This window comes from Mustelus asterias, chromosome 13, assembly GCF_964213995.1.
Source record: "Mustelus asterias chromosome 13, sMusAst1.hap1.1, whole genome shotgun sequence".
Lineage (NCBI taxonomy): Eukaryota > Metazoa > Chordata > Chondrichthyes > Carcharhiniformes > Triakidae > Mustelus > Mustelus asterias.
In genome coordinates, this window is record NC_135813.1 from 7,871,836 (window position 1) to 7,895,934 (window position 24,099).

At 46.6% G+C, this 24,099-nt stretch overlaps 1 protein-coding gene across 1 annotated transcript in view; it reads right to left on the reverse strand.

The window, feature by feature from the left end:
• LOC144503045 (xenotropic and polytropic retrovirus receptor 1 homolog) overlaps nt 1–24,099 on the reverse strand; it is a 90,741-nt gene that overhangs the window by 17,748 nt on the left and 48,894 nt on the right. The window contains exons 3-9 of the mRNA XM_078227547.1: nt 16,244–16,345; nt 12,327–12,544; nt 10,515–10,664; nt 7,947–8,030; nt 6,638–6,719; nt 4,506–4,693; nt 2,401–2,580 (exon numbers count right to left, since the gene is read on the reverse strand). Of these exons, the coding sequence (XP_078083673.1) occupies nt 2,401–2,580; nt 4,506–4,693; nt 6,638–6,719; nt 7,947–8,030; nt 10,515–10,664; nt 12,327–12,544; nt 16,244–16,345 (1,004 nt within the window). The remainder of the gene's footprint in view (nt 1–2,400; nt 2,581–4,505; nt 4,694–6,637; nt 6,720–7,946; nt 8,031–10,514; nt 10,665–12,326; nt 12,545–16,243; nt 16,346–24,099) is intronic.

A 24,099-nucleotide genomic window follows, 5' to 3' on the forward strand; every position in this document is an offset into this window, starting at 1 on the left:
GAGCTTGGTCTTTTCTCCTTGGAGAGATGTAGGATGAGAGGAGACCTAATAGAGGTATATAAGATGTTGAGAGGTGGACTGTCAGAGGCTTTTTCCCAGGGTGGAAATGGCTGCTACGAGGGGACACAGGTTTAAGGTGCTGGCGGGTAGGTACAGGGGAAATGTTAGGGGGAAGTTTTTCACACAGAGGGTGGTGGGCGAGTGGAATCGGCTGCCGTCAGTGGTGGTGGAGGCAAACTCAATAGGGTCTTTTAAGAGACTCCTGGATGAGTACATGGGACTTAATAGGATGGAGGGTTATAGGTAGGCCTAAAAGGTAGGGATATGTTCGGCACAACTTGTGGGGCCAAAGGGCCTGTTTTGTGCTGTAGTTTTTCTATGTTTCTAAATTGCCCCTTATTTTCCCGGGATATGTAGGTTAAAGGGGTATGTGGGGATAGGGCTTGGGGTGGGATTGTGGTCGGTGCAGACTTGATGGGCTGAATGGCCTCCTTCTGCATTGTAGGGTTTCTATGATAAAGTTATGTCTGTCTGCAGTTTGCTCCTCCAACCCCCAACATTTAGACTTTTACATACCCCTGGCATTCTGCACCAAAATAAAGAGTGCTTCAGCAAGTTTCAGAAGCTGTGTACTAATGTGAGGTTATTGTATCACATCATACAGCAATGGTCAAGATCCTTCGAACGAGCCTCTCATTCTATCACCACTCATGGTGAACTCATTCTATCTCATTCTATCACCGTGTTCTATCACCACTCATTCTATCACCGTAGCCCCGCGAACATTTCCCCGTTCAAGTATTTATCCAATTCCTCTTTCAAAGTTTGGATCGAGTCTGGTTCTGCCACCTTTTGAGACGCTGCAGGTGGAATTTTACCGGCACATCCGGCCGAGGTCCGGTACGATCCCGCCCGAGGCCGACAGAGAATGCTGTTCTCCGAGCCTCACCCGGTCCCGGAATCGAGGCGGGTGTGCTGGTAAAATTCCAGCCTGTGTTCCAGATCATAATTTGCTGCATTAAGAGAAATTCTTGAGTCCTCCTTGGATCTTTTGCAAGTTATTATGGAAGTGTGTCATTTAGTTAGAGATAGTACACCCCCAGACTGATGTTAATTAACTAGACTAACAGAAACTAGGGCCCAAAATGGCCACAGTTAAAATCTTACATTAAATGCATCTGCCTTTGTCCTAATGCTGTCAACATGACCTTTCCCTTGTTCAGCATTCTCCATTAGGATATTGAGAGTTTCGAGTTGCCACAGTCTCTTTCTCTTTATGAACCTATTGATTACTGTAAGCCTTTTCTTTATGGGGAGGGGAAGGCTATTCCATCCTCTGATGGCATGCCATTCCCTGGTAAGAATGGCACCAGACACATGCCAACTAACCCTCTACCGGCTGTTGAAGGTACCACACATGGTAGATGGGGAGGGCCGAATGTTGTCCCAGGAATTTCTCTCTCCCTCCAAGGACATTGAACTTGCCACAAAGATTCTCAGTACTGTTCACCATTGCCCGAAGATTAGGTTTATCAGGGAGATTGGGAAGTAAGAGTCACGAGAATGGGATCCTTCCCATTCAGAGGAGTCCACGGCTAGAAAATGGGACCTCTTTCCACCTAGGCGCTGTTTCTCCCACAGAATTGCAGAACTGTTATGGCACAGAGGGAGGCCATTCGGCCCATCGTGTTTGTGCCGGCTCTCTGAATGAGCAACTCACTCAAATGCCATTTCCTGGCCTTCTCCCCATCAACCCTGCACAACCTTCCTTTGTCGATAACAGTCTCGTTCCCTCTGGAATGGAAATGCTTTGATTGAACCTTCCCTGCCACACGCTCAGGGAGTGCATTGCAAACTCTAACCACACACTGTGAAAATAAATTCACCTCATCACTTTTCATTAACCAACTGCTTAAAGTCTCCTCACTCCGAATCTTTCCTGAATGGGAACAGTTTCTCCTTGGAATAATAGAATGCCTACAGTCCAGAAGGAGGCCATTCAGCCCACCGGGTCTGCACCGACCACAATTCCACCCAGGCCCTATTCCTGCAACCCCGCATATTTACCCTGCTAATCCCCTTGACACTAGGGTCAATTTAGCACGGCCAATCATCCCAACCCGCACATCTTTGGACTGTGGGAGGAAACCAGAGCACCCAGAGGAAACCCACGCAGACACGGGGAGAATGCGCAAACTCCACACAGACAGTGACCCAAGGCTGGAATTGAACCCGGGTTCCTGGCACCATGAGGCAATAATGCAAACCACCGTGCCACCCTTTATCCTCTCGGTCCAGATCCCCTCATCATTTTGAATGTCTCTCTTAAATCAGCCTTCTTCTCTTTGGGATACCGAAAGGTGCTATATAAATGCAGCTTCTTTCTGTTAGCGTACTTACCAGGACTTTTAATAACCAGACCCGGGACTTGTAGTAGAAGGTTTTGGTGGGGTTCAGGAGCAGGCACAACATGAATCCATAGAGGGCCAAGGGATTGACTGACATTGGAGTGTGGATGTAAGTGCTGAACAGGCAGGCGAGTAGACTCAAGCACCAGAGGACCCCCAGAAAACCCGCCAACTGGAAAAGAAAGATGCACATGAGATACTCTCTGACATTTGGGCCTACCCCATACAGGATTGACTGGCACCTTACCCACGCTAGGATAAACCAATAAAATATTCCGTTCTTTCAAAGACCGCAAAAAAACTACAAAAGGTCGTGAATGTAGCCCAATCCATCACGCAAACCAGCCTCCCATCCATTGACTCTGTCTACACTTCCCGCTGCCTCGGCAAAACAGCCAGCATAATTAAGCACCCCGGACATTCTCTCTTCCACCTTCTTCCATCGGGAAAAAGGTCTGAGATCATGTGCCAACCGATTCAAGAATCGCTTCTTCCCTGCTGCTGTCAGACTTATGAATGGACCTACCCAGCGTCAAGTTGATCTTTCTCTACACCCTAGCTATGACTGTAACACTACATTCTGCACTCTCTCATTTCCTTCTCTATGAACGGTATGCTTTGTCTGTATTGCGTGCAAGGAACAATACTTTTCACTGTATGTTAATACATGTGACAATAATAAATCAAATCAAATCAAATCCTTTCTTGGGCCTGGCTGGCACGGCCGGGATTTATTGCCCACCCTGAGAAGCTGGCGGTGGCTGATTGCGAATGAATGGCTTGTCAGGCTGCTTCAGGGGGTTTGGGGGTAACCACAATGGCCCAGAATCACAAGCAGGCCAGACCAAGAATGGTTGGCAGATTTCCCTCCCTGAAGGGAAATTTCAAGACAATCGAAAAGCTTCACGGTCACAGTTACTGTTGCCAGCATCTCATTTGCATATTTTAAAAAACTGAATGGAAATTCTCCGTCTGCCGCGATGGGATTTGAACTCATGTTCTCTGGATTGCTTTTAGTAACACAATAGTTTAGGGGAGGCGATGGCCTAGTGGTATTATCCCTAGACTGTTAATCCAGGAACTCAACTAATGTTCTGGGGACAGGGTTCGAATCCCGCCACGACAGATGATGGAATTTGAATTCAAGAAAAATATTAAGAATCTACTGATGACCATGAAACCATTGTCAGAAAGACCCATCTGGTTCACTAATGTCTTTTAGGGAAGAAATTTTTTTTATTCATTTGTGGGACATGGGTGTCGCTGGCTGGGCAGCATTTATTGCCTCTCCCTTGTTGCTCTTGGAGGGCAGTTGAGAGTCAACCACATTGCTGTGGCTCTGGAGTCACATGTAGGCCAGACTGGGTAAGGAAGCGGATTTCCTTCTCTAAAGGACATTAGTGAAGCAGATGGGTCTTTCCGACCTACCCGGCCTACATGTGATTCCAGTGCCACAGCAATGTGGTTGACTCTCAACCGCCCTCCGGCAACTAGGGATGGGCAATAATTTGGCATTATTGCTTGACTATTAATCCAGAAACTCAGCTAATTTTCTGGGGACCCACCATGGCAGATGGTGGAATTTGAATTCAATAAAAAATATCTGGAATTAAGAATCTACTGATGACCATGAAAACATTGTTGATTGTCGGAAAAACCCATCTGGTTCCTTTAGGGAAGGAAATCTGCCATCCTTACCTGATCTGGCCTACATGTGACTCCAGAGCCACAGCCAGGTGGTTGACTCTCAACTGCCCTCTGAAATGGCCTCGAAAGCCACTTAGTTCAAGGGCAACTAGGGATGGGCAATAAATGCTGGCCCAGCCAGCGATGCCTATATCCCACAAATAAATTTTAAAAAATCTTGCCCAGCCAGCGACACCCATGTCCCATGAATTAATAAAAGCAAAATCACCACAGTGTCCCCGCATGTTGAAGATTGCATTAGATACTCAATGGAGAGTAAGCCAGGGCCTAGTGGAAAACTGCTGTCTGACCTCAGCCCAATTATCCCGAGTGTTAGGTTATCCTATTTTACCAACCCCGTATTGGGCAGCAGCTTCCACTGTCGTTTCGAAAAGATGTCAGCCAACTCACCTCAAAGAACTGATGGTGGGAGAGGTTGTTTCTGGGGTCAAGTTCAAAGATCAGAGTGTGGTTGACTCCCGCCTTTCTCCAGCCGTAGGTGTTAATCCCCAACAGGAAGACAAACTGGATCATGATGAAGCCTCCTCGATAGGCCCTGAGCAGGGGCCTCATGCTGGCTTCCTGGGATACATAGATACCTAGGGAAAAATCAAATCCAGTGAGGAACAATGGAATTCTGTCATGGCTGCGGATAGGTGGACATGAGGCAGCGGGATCGATATTTGACCAATTGGCTATAACCAAACACTGTGATTGGACAGCGAGTTTAATTAGAGCAGTAAGAAAGAAGCTCTTATGAAGGGTCATCCAAACTCGAAATGTTGGCTCTATTCTCTCTCCACAGATACTGTCAGACCTGCTGAGATTTTCCAGCATTTTCTGTTTTCTGTTGGTTTCCTCCGGGTGCTCTGGTTTCCTCCCACAGTCCCTGCTGCCATCAGACTTTTGAATGGACCAACCTCGCATTCAGTTGATCTTTCTCTGCACCCTAGCTATGACTGTAACACTACATTCTGCACTCTCTCCTTTCCTTCTCTATGAACGGTATGCTTTGTCTGTATAGCGTGCAAGAAACAATACTTTTCACTGTATCCCAATACATGTGACAATAATAAATCAAATCAAATCAAGATGTGCAGGTTAGGTGGATTGGCCATGTGAAATTGCCCCTTTGTGGGGGGGTGGAGTAGGGGGGAAGTGGCGGGGGGGGGGGGGGGGGGGGGTTGGCTGGGGAAGTTCTGTTTGGCTCAGTTGGTTCAAAAGCCGATGTGGATCAGATTGGTGCCAACAGCACGGGTTTCAATCCCCATTTAGGCTGGGGTGGATTCGGGACTTGCCCCTTTGCCCTGCCCGCAGTGGAGATCGAGACCCATTGGGTGGACCTGTTTCAAGCAGAGTACTGCAGAAGAGGTCAGGATCTGTGGCAAGAGGGAGTTGGATAGGGCAATGAGAGAGAGTTTGATAGGGCAATGAGATGGAGTTGGATAGGGCAATGAGAGGGGATTTGATAGGGCAATGAGAGGGAGTTTGATAGGGCAATGAGAGGGAGTTTGACAGGGCAATGAGAGGGAGTTTGACAGGGCAATGAGATGGGATTTGATAGGGCAATGAGAGGGAGTTTGATAGGGCAATGAGAGGGAGTTTGATAGGGCAATGAGAGGGGATTTGATAGGGCAATGAGAGGGAGTTTGACAGGGCAATGAGAGGGAGTTTGATAGGGCAATGAGAGGGAGTTTGATAGGGCAATGAGAGGGAGTTTGATAGGGCAATGAGAGGGGATTTGATAGGGCAATGAGAGGGAGTTTGATAGGGCAATGAGAGGGGATTTGATAGGGCAATGAGAGGGGATTTGATAGGGCAATGAGAGGGAGTTTGATAGGTCAATGAGTGTTGGACATTGGCTTGTTTGGCTGACAGTCAGAATAATCCAATTGGATAAGAGAGTGTCTATTCATTACAGGCTGCCTGTGGGAGGTGGGGACATGTTGGGCCTGGTGCTCAGAGGCAGTGGGTCCACGTGCAATCTCCAGCAACATCTGTCCAACCCGAGTTGACGGCACTATTAATAGGTCTTTATGGGGCCTGTGCTTCCTTCCATGTTTAATTACAGTCTGAAGATGTGACAAGACTCAAGCCCCATGAAATGTGTAAGACATCCCATTCCGCTTTTCCTATGAATATTTCATCCCGTGGAAGTGTTACTTCAGAGAACTCCAGACAGCGGTAAAAACCGAACGTCCTCCCTCCCTAAAGTATTCATGCTGAGTAGCAGCTAGTAACACTATCTGAGCTCTGGTCCTCCTGATCTTGGGAGAGTGGGGTTACATGAGAGTCTGTAAAACAGGTCTGCGAGTGTCTCACACTGCAGCCTCGGAGCGAGGCCGCTCTTGGCTCAGTAACGTTTTGACAGCGAATGTCGCGCTGACCTGGGTTACTGGAGCTGCCTGTCTGCCACAGACACCCGATCTGCACAAACCCCTGAATTATTCATCCCAACCTGTCAGGACTGATGTTTACAAATAAGCTGAGAATTGGCAATGAGGCATTTGCTTCTTCCCTATTGGCTGCTGCCACACGCTTACCTTTGATGATTATCAGCACCAGAAGAGCCAGGATGATTCCACACTGGAGGCCCACCCGGAATGTGATCCACACTGGAACAGCCTGAGGGGGGCACAGAACACAACCATTTAACGTCGACCATTAGAAATGTTTTGCAGTCGGTCAGGAAAACCTTAAAGCCAGTTATCATCCCATAGATGCACCGTAGAAAGCATCCTTTCTGGTTGTATCACAGGTTGGGATGGCTCCTGCTCTGCCCAAGACCACAAGGAACAATCAAAGGTCGTGAATGTAACTCAATCCATCTCAAACCAGCCTCCCATCCATTGACTCTGTCTACACTTCCCGCTGCATCGGCAAAGCAGCCAGCACAATTAAGGACCCCACGCACCCCGGACACTCTCTCTTCCACCTTCTTCCTTCGGGAAAAAGATACAAAAGTCTGAGGTCACGTACCAACCGACTCAAGAACAGCTTCTTCCCTGCTGCTGTCAGACTTTTGAATGGACTTACCTCGCACTAAGTTGATTTCTCTCTCCACCCTAGCTATGACTGTAACACTACATTCTGCACTCTCTCCTTTCCTTCTCTATGAACGGTATGCTTTGTCTGTATAGCACACAAGAAACAATACTTTTCACGGTATACTAATACGTGACAATAATAGATCAAATCAAATTAAAACTCAAAATCATCCCCTCAAAGCACCTCCATCAGACACACACTTTGGAGACATTGGAGAAATAGACTGGAATTGTACGACCTCACTCGGGTGAGGCACGTAAAATCCCGCCCGAGGCCAATGGAGAATTCTGTTTTCCGAGTCTCGCCTGCCCCGGTTCTGGGGCGGTACAATACTGGCCATACACTCCAGTGTCTCCAAAATATCATATGAACATAAGAATTAGGAGCAGTAATAGGCAATTCGGCCTATCGAGGCTGTTTCGCCATTCACTAAGATGATATTCTGATCTAATTGCGGTCTGAACTTCACTCTCCCCTCAATCCCACCGTAACCCTTGACCCGCTTGCCAATCGGAAACATGCCGGTGCTCTGGGGAAGAGATTTCCATAGGCTAACAACACTTAGAGAAAATAATTCCCCTAACCTCAGTCTTAAATGAGAGGCCACTTATTTTTAAAGTGTGTCCCCTGGATCCCGACTCCCCCACAAGTGGAAACATCCTCTCAGCATCCACCCTGTCAATTCCCCCCAGAATCTTCAGATATGTTTGGATAAGGTCATCTCCCATTTTTCCAAACTCCCGATGGTGTAGGCCCAACCTGCTCAACCTCTCCTCATGGAATAATCTTTGGAAGGTGACTGACCTGTGTTAATCTGAGTGGTGGAACACGAAGTCTCTTCATCGCCCGCGCTCTGTCCCCTCCTTCCAGCTGATTGGTGTACAGTGACTGCAAAGAACATGGAGGTTCATTGATATTTCAGTAATAATGCAGACTGTTTCGCCACGACAGAAAGCATTGCCATTTCTACATCCGTTGAATCTAATCATGCTTTCAGGATTGACGTATAGAATCATAGAGGTTTACAGCATGGAAACAGGCCCTTCGGCCCAACTTGTCCATGCCGCCAAATTTTTACCAGTAACTTTGTCCCAATTGTCCGCGATTGGCCCATATCCCTCGACACCCACCTTACCCATGTAACTGTCTAAATGCTTTTTAAAAGACAAAATTGTACCCGCCTCTACCACTGCCTCTGGTAGCTCGTTCCGGACACTCACCACCCTCTGTGTGAAAAAATTGCCCCTCTGGACCCTTTTGTATCGCTCCCCTCTCACCTTAAACCTATGCCCTCTAGGTTTAGACTCCACTACCGTTGGGAAAAGATGTTGACTATCTAGTTGATCTGTGCCCCTCATTATTTTATAGACCTCTATAAGATCACCCCTAAGCCTCCAATGCTCCAAGGAAAAAAGTCCCAGTCTATCCAGCCTCTCCTTATAACTCAAATCATCAAGTCCCAGTAGCACTCTTTCTAGTTTAATAATATCCTTTCTATAATAGGGTGACCAGAACTGTACACAGTATTCCAAGTGTGGCCTTAACAATGTCTTGTACAGCTTCAGCAAGACATCCCAACTCCTGTATTCAATGTTCTGACCGATGAAACCAAGCATGCTGAATGCATTCTTCACCATCCTGTCCACCTGTGACTTCAATTTCAAGGAGCTATGAACCTGTACTCCTAGATCTCTTTGTTCTATAACTCTCCCCAACGCTGAATAGGTCCAGCCCCAATTCGATCTACCAAAATACATCTCCTCACATTTATCTAAATTAAACTCCATCTGCCATTCATCAACCCACTGGCCCAATTGATCCTGTTGCAATCCTAGATAACCTTCTTCACTGTCCACCATGCCACCAATCTTGGTGTCATCTGCAAACTTACTAAACGTGCCTTCTAAATTGATTAATATAAATGACAGATAACAGTGGACCCAGCACCGATCCCTGAGGCACACCGCTGGTCACAGGCCTCCAGTTTGAAAAACAACCCTCCACAACCATCCTCTGTCTTCTGTTGTCAAGCCAATTTTGTATCCAATTGGCTACCTCACCCTGGATCCCATGAGATTTAACCTTATGCAGCAATGTACCATGCGGTACCTTGTCAAAGGCCTTGCTAAAGTCCATGTAGACAATGTCGACTGCACTGCCCTCATCTACCTTCTTGGTTACCCCTTCAAAAAAATCAATCAAATTTGTGAGACATGATTTTTCACTCACAAAGCCATGCTGACTGTCCCTAATCAGTCCTTGCCTTTCTAAATGCCCGTAGATCTCTCAGAATACTTCTAACAACTTACCCACAACATATATTAGGCTCACCAGCCTGTAGTTCTTAGGCTTTTCCCTGCAGCCCTTCTTAAACAAAGGCACACCATTTGCCACCCTCCAATCTTCAGGCACCTCACCCTGGGATGGAACTCAACGATCTCACTAATTCTGTGTGGAGGCAGTAACTAGGCTTTTTAATGAGGGTTCAGACGGATTATTTGAATGAACACGAATAATTCTCACATCAGAATGACTCTATCATGGGCAATTGGAACTAGCTGGGAGGGCACTATGGTCGGCATAGACCAATTGGGCTGAAGGATCTGTTTCCGTGCTGTACTGCTCTGTGACTCTATGGGTGGCATTTTCCATGCTCCAAGAAAGGAAAATCCCACCTGAGGTCAACGGAACTTTGCATGATCCTATCCCACCTGCTACGATTCCCATGATGGGCAGGACGGGAAACTTCCGCCATAAGTGCCATTCTTCTGCGTCTCCATGCGCACCGTTGGCACCGGACTGTTTACTTATCCTGAGGAAAGCCGTCCCTTAATAATCATCCACCCACAAAATGTCATGAGGCCTACCAACCTATCCATTCCACCATTGGTCATTGAGTCTCTCCCCATGTCCCCATATTGCTGTGTCTGTAAACGGCCCTCCCCCTTTGTGGTTTCACTCTCCAGCTCTGTTGAACGGAGCGCCTCCTGTGGGCCGTGCTGAATGAATTCAGTGGATCCCAGCCACACAGGAGTAACTGCTGTGTAATTGCCAGACCTACAGTTTGCAATTCAAGTGTAAAATAGTGTATTGGGCGCATCCACATCCCCCAGTGATTTTGACCCTCACACAGGGATGCGTTCTCTCCTGTAATACCCTGCAAAAGCTCTGCATCATACCCCCCCACCCCCTCCACCCCCCCGGCTGGACTGCAATGATAACATAGTTGTCCAATGGGTCTGTTGGGAGGTGGGTGGCAGTTGACAGTATAGCTCAGATCAGAGCGTGGAGTCATTTTGTAGCCTTGCTGTTTCTGAACTCAGTGCATGAGGGAGCCGTTTTTTGCCGTCCCTTCATCAGACCCATACTTACCTCCACCTCAGTGATCAGCTGGTCAATCTTTTTACTGGTACAAACGGGCGAGGCCTCCACCTGAGTGCCTTGCCAGGCTGCCCCTTTCGTGACATGAAAGATCTTGTCATATTTCTTCAGGATTTTCCCGAATCCGGTGACGTTAAGGTTCTGGAATGGAACAAAGCGGGAGGAGGGGGCTCAGTCATGTGGTTCATCCCGATCAAGGGTGGGAAGAGAAGCAGAAGGAATATAACATGCCGAAGGGAAAAGGACAAGCTCATGGTGCACATTCACAAATCGGCTCCAAATTCATGCGCTATAAGCTGTGAGTTACAAAGCTCCTGAACTATTTACTCTACACAAATGGTCCTGCTTCTCTGCCTCCTCGCTATTTTTAAGGCCATAAAAGATTTGCACACTAATCCACTGGATTGGCCATGCTAAATTGCCCCTTAGTGTCCCAAGATGCGCTGGTTAGGGTGATTAGTGGGGTAAATACGTGGGTTAAGGGGATAGGGTCTAGGTAAGGTATGCTGTCAGAGAGTCGGTGCAGACTAGATGGGCCGAATGGCTTCCTTTGAGGGCAGCACAGTGAAACAGTGGTTAGCACTGCTGCCTCACGGCACTAAGGACCCAGGTTCAATTCTGGCCTTGAATGACTGTGTGGAGCTTGCACATTCTCCCTGCGTCTGTGTGGGTTTCCTCTAAGTGCTCCCGTTTCCTCCCACAGTCTAAAGGTGCGCAGGCTAGGTACATTGGCCATGGTAAATTGCCTCTTCGTGTCCAAAAGATGTGTCGGTTAGATTACCCCTTAGTGTTCAAAGATGTGTAGGTTAGGGGGATCAGCCATGGTAAAAGTGTGGGGTTACGGGGATAAGGCGGAGAAAAGGCCTGGGTGATATAATCTGTCAGAGAGTTGGTTCAAACTTGATGGGCCGAATGGCCTCCTCCTACACTAAAAGACTTAGTACAATATCAATTACACCACAGTCGAGTCAAGAAGCTAGAATGAGAATTTTTAAAGCAAGCCTAAGAACATAAAAAGGCAAGTTTTCATCATTCTTTGTTGCCCATCTCTCGCTGCCCTTGAACTGAGTGGCTTGCTGGGCCATTTCAGAGGGCAGTTGAGAGCCAACCACATTGCTGTGGCTCTGGAGTCACATGGAGGCCAGACCAAATAAGGACAGCAGATTTCCTTCCCTAAAGAACATTAATGAACCAGATGGGTTTTTCCGACAATCAACAATGGTTTCATGATCATCAGTAGATTCTTAATTCCAGATATTTTTCATTGAATCAGGTGGGTCGGCCATGCTAAATTGCTCCTTAGTGTCAAGGGGACTAGCTAGGGTAAATGCATGGGGTGATGGGAATAGGGCCTGGGTGGAATTGTGGACGGTGCAGAGGCGATGGGCCGAATGGCCTCCTTCTGCACTGCAAGATTCTATGATTCAATAAATTCCACCACCTGCCGTGGCGGGAATCGAACCCAGATCCCCAGAACAATAGCTGACTTTCTGGATTAATAGTCGAGTGATAAAACCATTAGACCATTGCCCCCCCTTTTAAACATTGGATTTCCAGTATCTGCAGCACTTTGATTTTGTACCGAATATTCTTTCTGTATTGTGCGTGTGAAGTCCCACCCTCCAGCACACCCCCAACCCAACCTCACCCCAGGTGCAATGTGTGAAAGGAGAGGACTCGATAAGAAAATGGGCCATTTTTGCTCCCAATGTTGCCTTACGATTCTCCCAATACAAAATCTAATTTTGCTTGTTCCCTACAGGGTCCCAAAGATGTCAGAGGTTGAAGTAGCTCTCCACGTACCTGGTAATTCTGCAGTAGAATTAGACTGAGGTAGAATTCACTGAAGGCCAGCTTCAGGTCGCACATGGTCTTATGTCGCGCTCGGTGTCTGTACGGTCTATGAAGAATGCTCCACCATTGTCCCGATGATCTCACGCCTCCATCCCTTCGCGCGTCAAGCACTGCTTCGAGTTCACTCTGTAGCGTCGCTAATCGTCTCTGTGCTTCTGCAAGTTTTTCTGGAATTGGGTTGTGGGTTTGGATGGAAGGAAATAGTTATTTAATTGAGGGGCAAGGTGCCAAAGTAACTAACTCATATGACATCATGTCATCTAATGCGCCCACTCACAATGAACGTATTTTACTTTGACAATGGAACAGAAGATCTACAGGATTCATGACAATGAACGGTGATTAGTTGGAAACTAAAACACAAGTGATTAATTTGGTTAATAAATAAGTAATAAATCTACTTCACATGTTGGTTTATTCCTTAAACTATTATGCAATGTATTTTTGAGAGACATTAATCTAAATTTGGCGCTGGGCTTGTAAAAATGAGGTATATATTATCATTACACAACCTATAAGTTAAGGCCGGGCGATATGGAGCAGTGACCTACAGGAAAGCTACCAGATGCCAAACAAGAAGAAACAAAAATACCATCCTGAGGTTGTGGAGCGCTGGCCGCCATTTTGATAGTAAGTGGACAGAGCGCCGTCTTGTTTTTTAACTGGAAGTTTGCATTGCCCAGAGTTAGACGGTGAGTATAGGGTTCTTATTTTGTGTATGCATGGTTCAGTGAAGTTGGGAGAATTGAGAAACACTCTCCCTCATGGTAAAAATTTAATTAAACCTCAAAGTAGGGCACGTGCATGCTGTAGGAGCTCCAATCAACTGAAACAATTTGCAAGTCTAGCTTGGTTGGCTGGACAGCTGGTTAGTGATGGAAAAGGATGCCAACAGCATGGGTTCAATTCCCATACTGGCTGAAGTTATTCATGAAGGCCCTGCCTTCTCAACCTTGCCTGAGGTTAAATCATCACCGTCATCTGGGCTTGAGATGACTTTATCTTTTACCCTCAGGGATGGGCGATAAATGTTGGCCCAGTTAGCGACGCCCGTATCCCACGGATAAGTAAAATAAATTCCCCGTCTTCAACCCCCCACTCTTCCTTGGAGCAGATGATGTTATACAGAATACCCATTTGCCTATAGTTGGTGTTTAATACACAGTGGCATGGTAGCACAGTGGTTAGCACTGCTGCCTCACAGCTCCAGGGGCCTGGGTTTGATTCCGGGCTTGGGTCACTGTCTGTATGGATTTTGCACGTTCTCCTCGTGTCTGCGTGGGTTTCATAGAATCATAGAAACCCTACAGTGCAGAAGGAGGCCATTCGGCCCATCGAGTCTGCACCGACCACAATCCCACCCAGGCCCTACCCCCACATATTTACCCGCTAATCCCTCTAACCTACGAATTTTAGGATTCTAAGGGGCAATTTTTAACCTGGCCAATCAACCTAACCCACACATCTTTGGACTTTGGGAGGAAACCGGAGCACCCGGAGGAAACCCACGCAGACACGAGAAGAACGTGCAAACTCCACACAGACAGTGACCCGAGCCGGGAATCGAACCCGGGACCCTGGAGCTGTGAAGCAGCAGTGCTAACCACTGCGCTACCGTGCCGCCCCTCCGGGTGCTCCGGTTTCTGCGCTACCGTTTCCTCCGGGTGCTCCGGTTTCCTCCCACAGTCCAAAGGTGTGTGGGTTAGGTTCATTGGCCATGGGAAATTTCCCCTTAGCATCCTGGGAAGCATAGGTTAGCGGGATAAGTGGGGTAAATATGTGGGGTTGTGGGGATAGGGCCTGTGTGGGAGTGTTGTCAGCGCAGACCCGATGGGCTGAATGACCTCCTTCATCACTGTAGGGATTCTGTGATTCTCTAATCCCACTTGCCCTTATCCCATTATTCTTTTGACATTCAACCAACCAATCTAACCCGGTCTTCAGTGTGGACACAATCTCTGCTTCAATCATAAAATACACTGAGAGAGGCCTCGGCCTATAGTGCAGGAGGGTCACCAATGATGACAGAGTGAAGAATAGGACGTCACAATGTTGTGAACAGGGGTGGTGCCACTCTTGGACAAGTTGATTACAACTCAGTGACTGATTACATTCCAAGCTGTTACTCTGAGCTCCCTGAATTACATTCCTCGAATTACAGGCCTTCACTTTTACTTGTTTCGAATGCTGACAATCCCAGCAGTGGGGGCTGCCTGAGTTCGGCAATGTCCTGTCCAGTGAAGGGTTTCATCACTGGGAGAATTCTCTATTCATATCTGGACAATGCATTCTACATCTGGAGTGTAACAAAATCCTTTAGCTATTCCAGATCAGTGTGCACCATAAAACATTTATATTTAAGCAGGTATTTCATATGATAACAAGCAGGAAGATAATACATCCATACGATCCTCAGCCACAAGTTCTGCAAACACCTCAAAGTACTTCACCTGGAATGAATTATCAAATGAATCAACAGCAAAGTAACTGCTTTTAAATAGCTCAACATAATGGCACGGTGGCACAGTGATTAGCATTGCTGCCTCAGAATGCCAGGAACCCGAGTTCAATTCTGGCCTCGGGTGATGTGGAGTTTGCACGTTCTCCCCGTGTCTGCGTGTCACGCTCCAAAGGTGTGTAGGTTAGGGAATGTGTGAGGTTACAGGAGATTGGAGGGGGAAAAGGACTTAAGTAAGATATCCTTGTCAGAAAGCCAAATGGCCTCCATCTGCACTGTATTCAGCCATTTTATACACAGCAAGATCCCACAAATAGGGAGGAAATTAGCTTTCTGGCTGTGTGGAGTTTGCATATTCTCCCCGTGTCTGCGTGGGTTTCCTCCAGGTGCTCTAGTTTCCTCCCACAGTCCAAAGATGTGTGGGTTAGGTTGATTGGCCATGCTAAATTGCCCCTTAGTGTCAGGGGGACTAGCAGGGTAAAAATGCAGGGTTACGGAGATAGGGCCTGGGTGGGATTGTTGTCATTGCAGGTTCGATGGGCCGAATGGCTTCCATTTGCACTGTATGGATGCTATGAGAACTGCACACAGTATTCTAGCTGTGGCCTCACCAAAGTTCTATACAACTCCAATATGCTTTTTCCCTGCTTTTATAATCTCTGCCTCGATTGATAAAGGCAAGTGTCCCATATGCCTTTTTCACCACTCTACTACCATGTCCTTCCGGAAATCTGATAACACCATCAGTTCAGGTAGTGCGTTCCTGATCAAGAAAGTTAGTATTCAGCAACCTTAGCAAGCTCCTCAGTTATATAAAACATTGGTTAGGCCACATTGTGAATACTGTGTCCAATTCTGGTCGCCACACTACCAGAAGGACATGCTGGCTTTTTGGAGAGAGTACAGAAAAGGTTTATCAGGATGTTGCCTGGTATGGAGGGTATTAGCTACGAGGAGAGATTGAATAAACTGGGATTGTTCTCCCTGGAAAGATGGAGGCTGAGGGGCAACCTGATAGAAGTTCATAAAATTATGAAGGGCATAGATAGGGTGAACAGTTGGAAGCTTTTCCCCAGGGCAGAAATGATAATTACAAGGGGGCACAAGTTCAAAGTAAGGGGGGAAAGGTTCAGTGGAGATGTGTGGGGGAAGTTTTTTTTTACACAGAGGGTGGTGGGGGCCTGGAATGCACTGCCAAGTGAGGTGGCTGAGGCAGAGAAGTTAGCAGCATTTAAGAATTATCTGGATAAACACATGAACAGTTGGGGAATAGAGGGATATAAGCGGTTGGTCTAAATAGGACAACGCGATCGACACAGGCTTGGAGGGCCGAAGGGCCTGTCCCTGTGCTGTACTGTTCTTTGCTCTTTGTTCTAGATACAAAGAATGACAAAACAAAATCTCATACCTGCGTAAAATGTGTTTATTTTGGTTAGTTCCTTTTCACATATCTGGAAGAATCTCTCTTCAAATGATGTGTGGTACCGTTGAATGATTGCAGGTTCTGTGACTGCCGAGACAATTGGAGAAAATACTTGGTTAAAATCAAAAAGAAGCCAATGCATTTCACACTCTTTAGACGATGTTAGCAGATCTCCTCTGGCATTGCTTAAGGTGAATCAGAAGATAAAGTGTGACAGGAGGTGAATGTGACTCTTACAGCAAGTGTACACACTACAGAAGAATTTTAATTGCTTATAAATAGAATAAACGAGCCTCAGGCCAGTTTAATGGAGGTTTGAGCAACATGATGGTAACAAGGTTAGAAATCTTAATAACTAGATGATCTGACTTAAATCTCAGCTATAGTGTGGGAAGCATGTACTGTTCTCCAGTGTGCCTGTGTTTTTGCCCCAGTTTAATTGCTTCGTCTAAAGTTAGCCAGTGATCTCGTAGCTAGTTTGCCACAAAGTGGTTAGCACTGCTTCCATTCTGGCCTCGGGCCACTGTCGGTGTGGAGTCTGCATGTTCTCCCCGTGTCTGCGTGGGTTTCCTCCGGGTGCTCCAATTTCCTCCCACAGTCCAAAGATGTGCGGGTTAGGTTGATTGGCCATGCTAAGTTGTCCCTTAATGTCAGGGGGATTAGCAGGGTAAATAAGTGGGGTTACGGGGATAGGGCCTGGGTGGGATTGTGGTTGGTGCAGGCTCAATGGGCTGAATGGCCTCCTTCTGCACTGTAGATTCTATGATTCTATGAATAGGTTGCTTACTTCATGAAGTCTTTCCCAACTTTGGTTAGCTAAAAAGTGTGCGGAAAGGTAAGGAGTGGGCTGACTATATTGAAGGATAGTTAAGACTTGGCCATTCCATTGGATGTAAGAGATTTGGTTTGGCAGGAGTGATGACATTTGGGAGACCTACAGACTGGCACCAAGGATGATTCCAGGTGTGAAAGTGAGGCATCATGCACAGTGAAAAAACATTAACACAGACATACTACACCATGGAAATACGTGAAATTTCATTTAGTTAATCAGATCATTTGCAGTTGCCACCAGAAAAAATGATCATGAAAAGCTATTAGCTTGAACAAATCACACGGTGGTTAGCACTGCTGCCTCACAGCGCAAGGGACCCGGGTTCAATTCCGGCCTTGGGTCACTGTCTGTGTGGAGTTTGCACGTTCTCCCCATGTCTGCATGGGTTTCCTCCGGGTGCTCCAGTTTCCTCCCACAGTCCAAAAGATGTGCAGGTTAGGTGGATTGCCCGTGCTAAATGTGTTCCAAGATGTGTAGGTTAGGGGTATTAGCGGGGTAAATGTATGGGGTTACTGGGATTGGGTGGGTAGGGGTGAGCCTGGTGTTTTGGAGAGTCAGCGCAAACTCAATAGGCTGAATGGCCTCCTCCTGCTCTGTAGGGATTCTATGATATCCACCTGCTTTGCTAATGCCCTTCAAGGAAGGGAATTTGCCATCCCTTCCCAGTGTGGCCTATGGGTGGCACGGCTCAGTACTCTCAATACTCTCAGTACTCACAGCTCTGAATCAAAAGGCTGCAGGTTAATAACCCCACTCCAGAAACCTGAACAAAGAAATCTAGGCTGACACTTCAGTGGGGCACTGAGGGAGTGCCACACTGTATTGGAGGTGATGGCCTAGTAGTGTTATCGCTAGACTATTAATCCAGAAACTCAGCTAATGTTCTGGATACCTGGGTTCAAATCCCACCACGGCAGATGGTGGAATTTGAATTCCATAAAAGATACCTGAAATTAAGAATCTACTGATCCCCATGAAACCATTGTCGGAAAAACCCATCTGGTTCATTAATGTCCTTTAGGGAAGGAAAAAGAGAACCAAGGGCTTTCAAGCTGTGCCCAGTATACCTTCTAATTCTATCTTTTACTTTCGTTCTATACATCTAAAACTTTATTCTAACTCTTTTCAATAAGTAGATATTTTTCTACACCCTATCTATGACTGTACCACTACATTCTGCACTCTCTCATTGCCTTCTCCATGTACAGTATGTTTTGTCTGTATAGCGCGCAAGGAACAATACTTTTCACTGTATATTAATACATGTGACAATAATAAATCAAATCAAATCTGCCGTCCTTACCCAGTCTGCCCTACATCTGACTCCAGAGTCACAGCAATGTGGTTGACTCCCAACTGCCCTCCAAGGGCAACTAGGAATGGGCAATAAATGCTGGCCCAGCCAGCGACGCCCATGTCCCACAAATGAATAAAAAAGGTGCTATCTTTCACATGGCACATCAAGCAAAGGCTCTATCAGCCATCAGGGGTGGATTTAAAATATCCCAGAGCACCATTCTGAGGCAGGGCAATGGAGTTCTTCCTCGTGTCCGAGCCAATATTTATCCCTCAATCAACATCACTAATGTGAATTATCTGGTCATTATTCCATTGTTATTTGTGTACCAATTGACTGTTGCTGTTCCTTCATGCAACAATGACTACAGTTTAAAAGAACTTCAATGTCGACAACACAAAAGTAAACTGTTGCCAATGCGGGAAATCTAAACAGAAAATGCTGGAAAAACTCAGCAGGTCAGGCAGCATCTGTAAGGAGAGAAAGCAGAGCTAATGGTTTGAATGTGTAATGACTTCAATCAGGCCATTGAGGTTGGCCTATTGGAATAGGAACTCCCTGTTTAAGGAGTCAATTGATGGGCCAATCAGGGAGTCTTTTCCTTGTATTTAACCGGGAGTGTCAGTTCCTCTGGCACTCCTGAAGGTAGGCTGCTGACTGATAGAACCCTGTGTGCCGCTGTTGGAATTGTAAATAAAGGGATATTGGTGAAGGGACTTCTGCTTCCGAAGGCTTATTACAGAGTGTTTTTTGACAAAGAGCCAAAAGGACTCAGCGGGGTGGAGTTTTCCCATCCCACCCACTACTGGAATGGTAGTGGACGGGACGCAGACCAAATAAAGGTCTGTTGACCTTGGGTGGGAATTTTTGGTTTTGGGGCTGGAAAATCTCGCCCAAAGCATTAACTCAGTTTTCTCTCCCTATAGACACTGCTGGCCCTGCTGAGATTTTCCAGCATTCTGTGTTCTTGTTTCAGATTCCAGCGCCCGCAGTATTTTGCTGATTTTAACATTTCAGATCAATGACCTTTCAGTTGTTTAGTTATGGCCCCCAGTACAAGTGCAAACTTCGGGTGAGATTTTAACTCAAAACTCACCCTGAGTTAAAATCAGGCCTATTTTCTCCATATCTAACTTGCCAAACCCACTTAAAAATCTTAAAACCGGATCATCTCTTTTTGGAATTGACACAAAAAGACAATCCACTTCCACGCTGAGACATTCCTTTGGGAATGTTGCATTTAATTATGCCTGTGGGGGTGATTTGCATGTTTGTTTATGACAGTTTGAAAAAGCGACTTGATTAATCTACTTGTAATTTGCTCATTATCAGGTGAGAGTTTTTATTCCCTTGCAAAGCTAATTGATTGCAAACTGGAAGAAAAGAAGTCTATCAGTCATTCATGATGGCCTTAAGATAATGGAAAGCAGGAGCTAGAGTTTGTAGTTAGTTCATCTGCAGATTGTCTCCTGCGATTTATTACCACCTGTCTCTCTCTGTCTCTCTCCTATAAATACACAGACTGATAAAACACAAATTAAGTTTAAGTATTAGTGTCACAAGTAGGCTTACATTAACACCGCAATGAAGTTACTGTGAAAATCCTCCAGTCGCCACACTCCGGCGCCTGTTCGGGTATACTGAGGGAGAATTTAGCATGGCCAATGAACCTAACCAGCATGTCTTTCAGACTGTGGGAGGAAACCAGAGCACCCGGAGGAAACCCACGCAGACATGGGGAGAACATGCAGACTCCGCATAGACAGTGACCCAAGCCGGGAATCGAACCCGGGTCCCTGGCGCTGTGAGGCAGCAATGCTAACCACTGTGCTGCCCGAGTTATGGAATCAGGGTAAAGAGTTGGCTGGATCAGAGACAAATCAGTGCTTGTCACATCCAGAGGAGAGAGCTGCGTTCATGTGGTGAAGGACATTGGCAAAAGATATCCTTCATTTGTGATGAGTGGCACAGTGGCACAGTGATTAGCACTACTGTCTCATAGCGCCAGGGATCCGGGTTCAATTGCAGCCTCGGGTGACTGTGTGAAGTTTGTACTGTTTCCTCAGAAGGAACTCTTCAAATGCAGCCAATAAAAATATAACAAAACTTACTCCAACTTATAACTCAAAGAAAGGGTTTAATAAAGAAACTTCATTACTCCAAACTTGGGGCCTCGCCCTGGGCCAATCCAAACTCCCCCACAATTCCCAACAGATTCTTATTTATAGTGAGCCAGCTGACCATCACATCATTCTGTAATTGGTTCCATGATTTGCTGGGTCAGCTGATCCTTATACCTTATTGCCATTGGTCACATTACATCCAATACAAAGTTGTCACCGGTTATATTCCAACATGTACATTCTCCCCGTGTCTGCGTGGGTTTCCTCCGGGTGCTCCGGTTTCCTCCCACAGTCTGAAGGACGTGCTGGTTAGGTGCATTGCCCATGCTAAATTGCCAATGCACCTAGTGTCCAAAGCTGGGGGATTAGTAGGATAAATGTGTGGGGTTACAGGGATAGTGGGAGGGGGTGTAGGCCTGGGTAAGATACTCTGTTGGAGAGTGAAAGCAGTCTCAATGGGCCAAATAGCCTCCTTCTGCACTGGAGGGGTTCTATGAATATCTGGGCGCATAAGTGAGAATTTGATAGACTCGGGGGTTTAACATTTGCATTACTGGGGCGAATTTTCAATTGGTCCCAATTTATTTTTTCCGGAACAGGTTCGTGTGAGTTTGAACTCACTCCTTTCAGTGCCATTCGACATTGGAGAACTTTATTATTCAGGGCAACAGACCAGGCATTTTGTGTAAATACAGCACTCACTGAAACAGTCCCGATGTGGAGATGCCAGCGTTGGACTGGGGTGGGCACAGTAAGAAGTCTCACACCAGGTTAAAGTCCAACAGGTTTATTTGGAATCAAAGCTTTCGGAGCGCTGCTCCTTCATCAGGTGACGAGCGCTCCGAAAGCTCGTGATTCCAAATAAACCTGTTGGACTTTAACCTGGTGTTGTGAGGATTCTTACTGAAACAGTCCCAGAACTGGTTCCAGGACACTTCCCTGAGGGAAGAGAGAAGGAGCTATAATTGAACTATTGCCACCTTTAGTGGCTTCTGATGCCCTTACCCAAGGCAGCCGTCAGTAAGTGCGTTGTCTTTTTGTATCTTTTGAAGCGAAGAGTCCTCTTTTTAAGGTTCTTTCTGCTCGGTAATGTTCTCCGATCCCAGACAATGGGGCATTGGATTGCTGTTCCCTACATTCTCCCCAACCATTTGCTAAGAGGGGCTCGAGGGTAATTCAGGGTCACTCATTCTCAAGATTCTTTTAGAGCAATGCTGCTACCAAGGCTGAAGACGTCCTTCAATTGGCTCCCATCAAAATCTCCTTAATCATCAACCTCCAGTTCTGTTCCTGCTTCCTGGCTGCTCCCGTTCACTTTCCCGAAGCATTGGACCTTCCTGGTGTTCCATCTTCAGCATCATCATTCCGTCTCCGCAACATGACTCACTTACGCTAAGGAAATCAATCCCATCTTCTCCACTCTCCCCACATATCTGAATTCCCTCTTCCCCGATAGGGGGTGGCACGGCGGCACAGTGGTTGGCACTGCTGCCTCACAGCGCCAGGGATCCGGCTTTAATTCCCGGCTTGGGGGTCACTGTCTATGTGGAGTCTGCATGTTCTCTCCGTGTCTGCATGGGTTTCTTCCGAGTACTCCGGTTTCCTCCCACACTCCAAAGATGTGCGGGTTTAGGTGGATTGGCTGCGGTAAATTGTCCCTTAGTGTCAGGGGACTAGCTAGGGTAAAAACCTAGCTGGGTCACATACCAACCGACTCAAGAACAACTTCTTCCCTGCTGCTGTCAGACTTTTGAATGGACCTACCTTGCACTAGGTTGATGTTTCCCTACACTCTAGCTGTGACTGTAACACTACATTCTGCACTCTCTTGTTTCCTTCTCTATGAACAGTATGCCTTGTCTGCATAGTGCGCAAGAAACAATACTTTTCACTGTATGCTAATACATGTGACAATAATAAATCAAATCAAATCAAATGTATGGGATTATGGGGTTCAGCCTGGATGGGATTATGGTCGGTGCAGACTCGATGGGCTGAATGGCCTCCTTCTGCACTGTAGGATTCTATGATTCTATGATATGAATCTGCTAATCCTCCGCAACATTTCCGAAGCTTGAAATCCTTCCTGAAATGTGGTGTCTAGAACTGAACACGCTACTCCAGCTGAGCCTTAATCAACATTTAATATAACTTAAACAAAAATACTGTGGATGCTGGAATCTGAAACAAAAACAGAAAATGCTGGAAAATCTCAGCAGGTCTGATAGCAACTGTGGAGAGAGAATGGAGCCAATGTTCTGAGTCTGGATGACCCTTCAAAGAGTCAACAGGACTGGAAACATTGGCTCTATTCTCTCTGCACAGATGCGGTCAGATCTGCTGAGATTTTCCAGCATTTTCTGTTTTTATTTAAGATAACTTCCCTGACAGTCATTCCACCAGGAGAGATTGACTAGGTTAGGATTGTTTTTGCTGGAGTTCAGATGAATGAGGGGTGGATCTCATAGAGACTTATAAAATTTTAACAGGACTAGACAGGGTAGATGCAAGAAGGATGTTCCTGATGGTGGGGGAGTCCAGAATCAGGGGTCACAGTCTCAGGATTCAGGGTCGACCATTTAGGAAAGAGATGAGGAGACATTTCTTCACCCAAAGAATGGTGAACCTGTGGAATTCATTACCACAGGAAGTAGTTGATGCTAAAACATTGAATGTATTCAAGAGGCGGCTGGATAAAGCACTTGGGGCGAATGGGATCAAAGGTTATGGGGAAAAAGCAGGATTAGGCTATTGAGTTGGACAATCAGCCATGATTGTGATGAATGGTGGAGCAGGCTCGAAGGGCCGAATGGTCTCCTCCTGCTCCTATCTTCTATGTTTCTGTGTTTCTGTTTCTCAATCTGCCCATCATTATTTGAAACATTTCCATCCCATCACCTTGTAACTTTTTTATTTTTTCTTTCCAGATTCTTAATCACCTCTTGAACATTTGATTTCCTTTGTAATTGGCCACAGCAAAGGTCCCATCAGCTATCCCTGAGGAAAACGTGGAACGCCTCAACACATGACTAGTGTTGCTTAATGATGCTTCCCTCCCATTACCTCTGTGTGCTGACCCACATGGCCTCTCTGGGTTTTAACCTTCTATTGTCCTGTTCAAGTGTCCCCACTGCATCTCTCCTCCCTATCGCTCAAAGCCTGTCCAGCCCTAGCATAGAATCACAGAATGCTACAGTACAGAAGAGGTCCTTTGGCCCATCTGCACTGTTGCATGAAATGCCCTGACCTGCCCACCTAATCCCACTTGCCAGCACTTGGCCCATAGCCTTGAATGTTATGACGTGCCATGTACTCATCCAGGTATATTTTAAAGGATGTGAGGCATCCCGCCCCCACCACCCTCCCGCCTCCACCCCCCTCCCAGGCAGCGCATTCCAGACCGTCACCACCCTCTGGGTAAAAGGTTTGTCCTCACATCCCCCCTAAGCCTCCCACTCCTCACTTCTAACTTGTGTCCCCCTCGTAACTGACCCTTCAACTAAGGGGAACAGCTGCTCCCTATCCACCCTGTCCATGCCCCTCATAATCTTGAACACCTCGATCAGGTCGACCCTCAGTCTTCTCT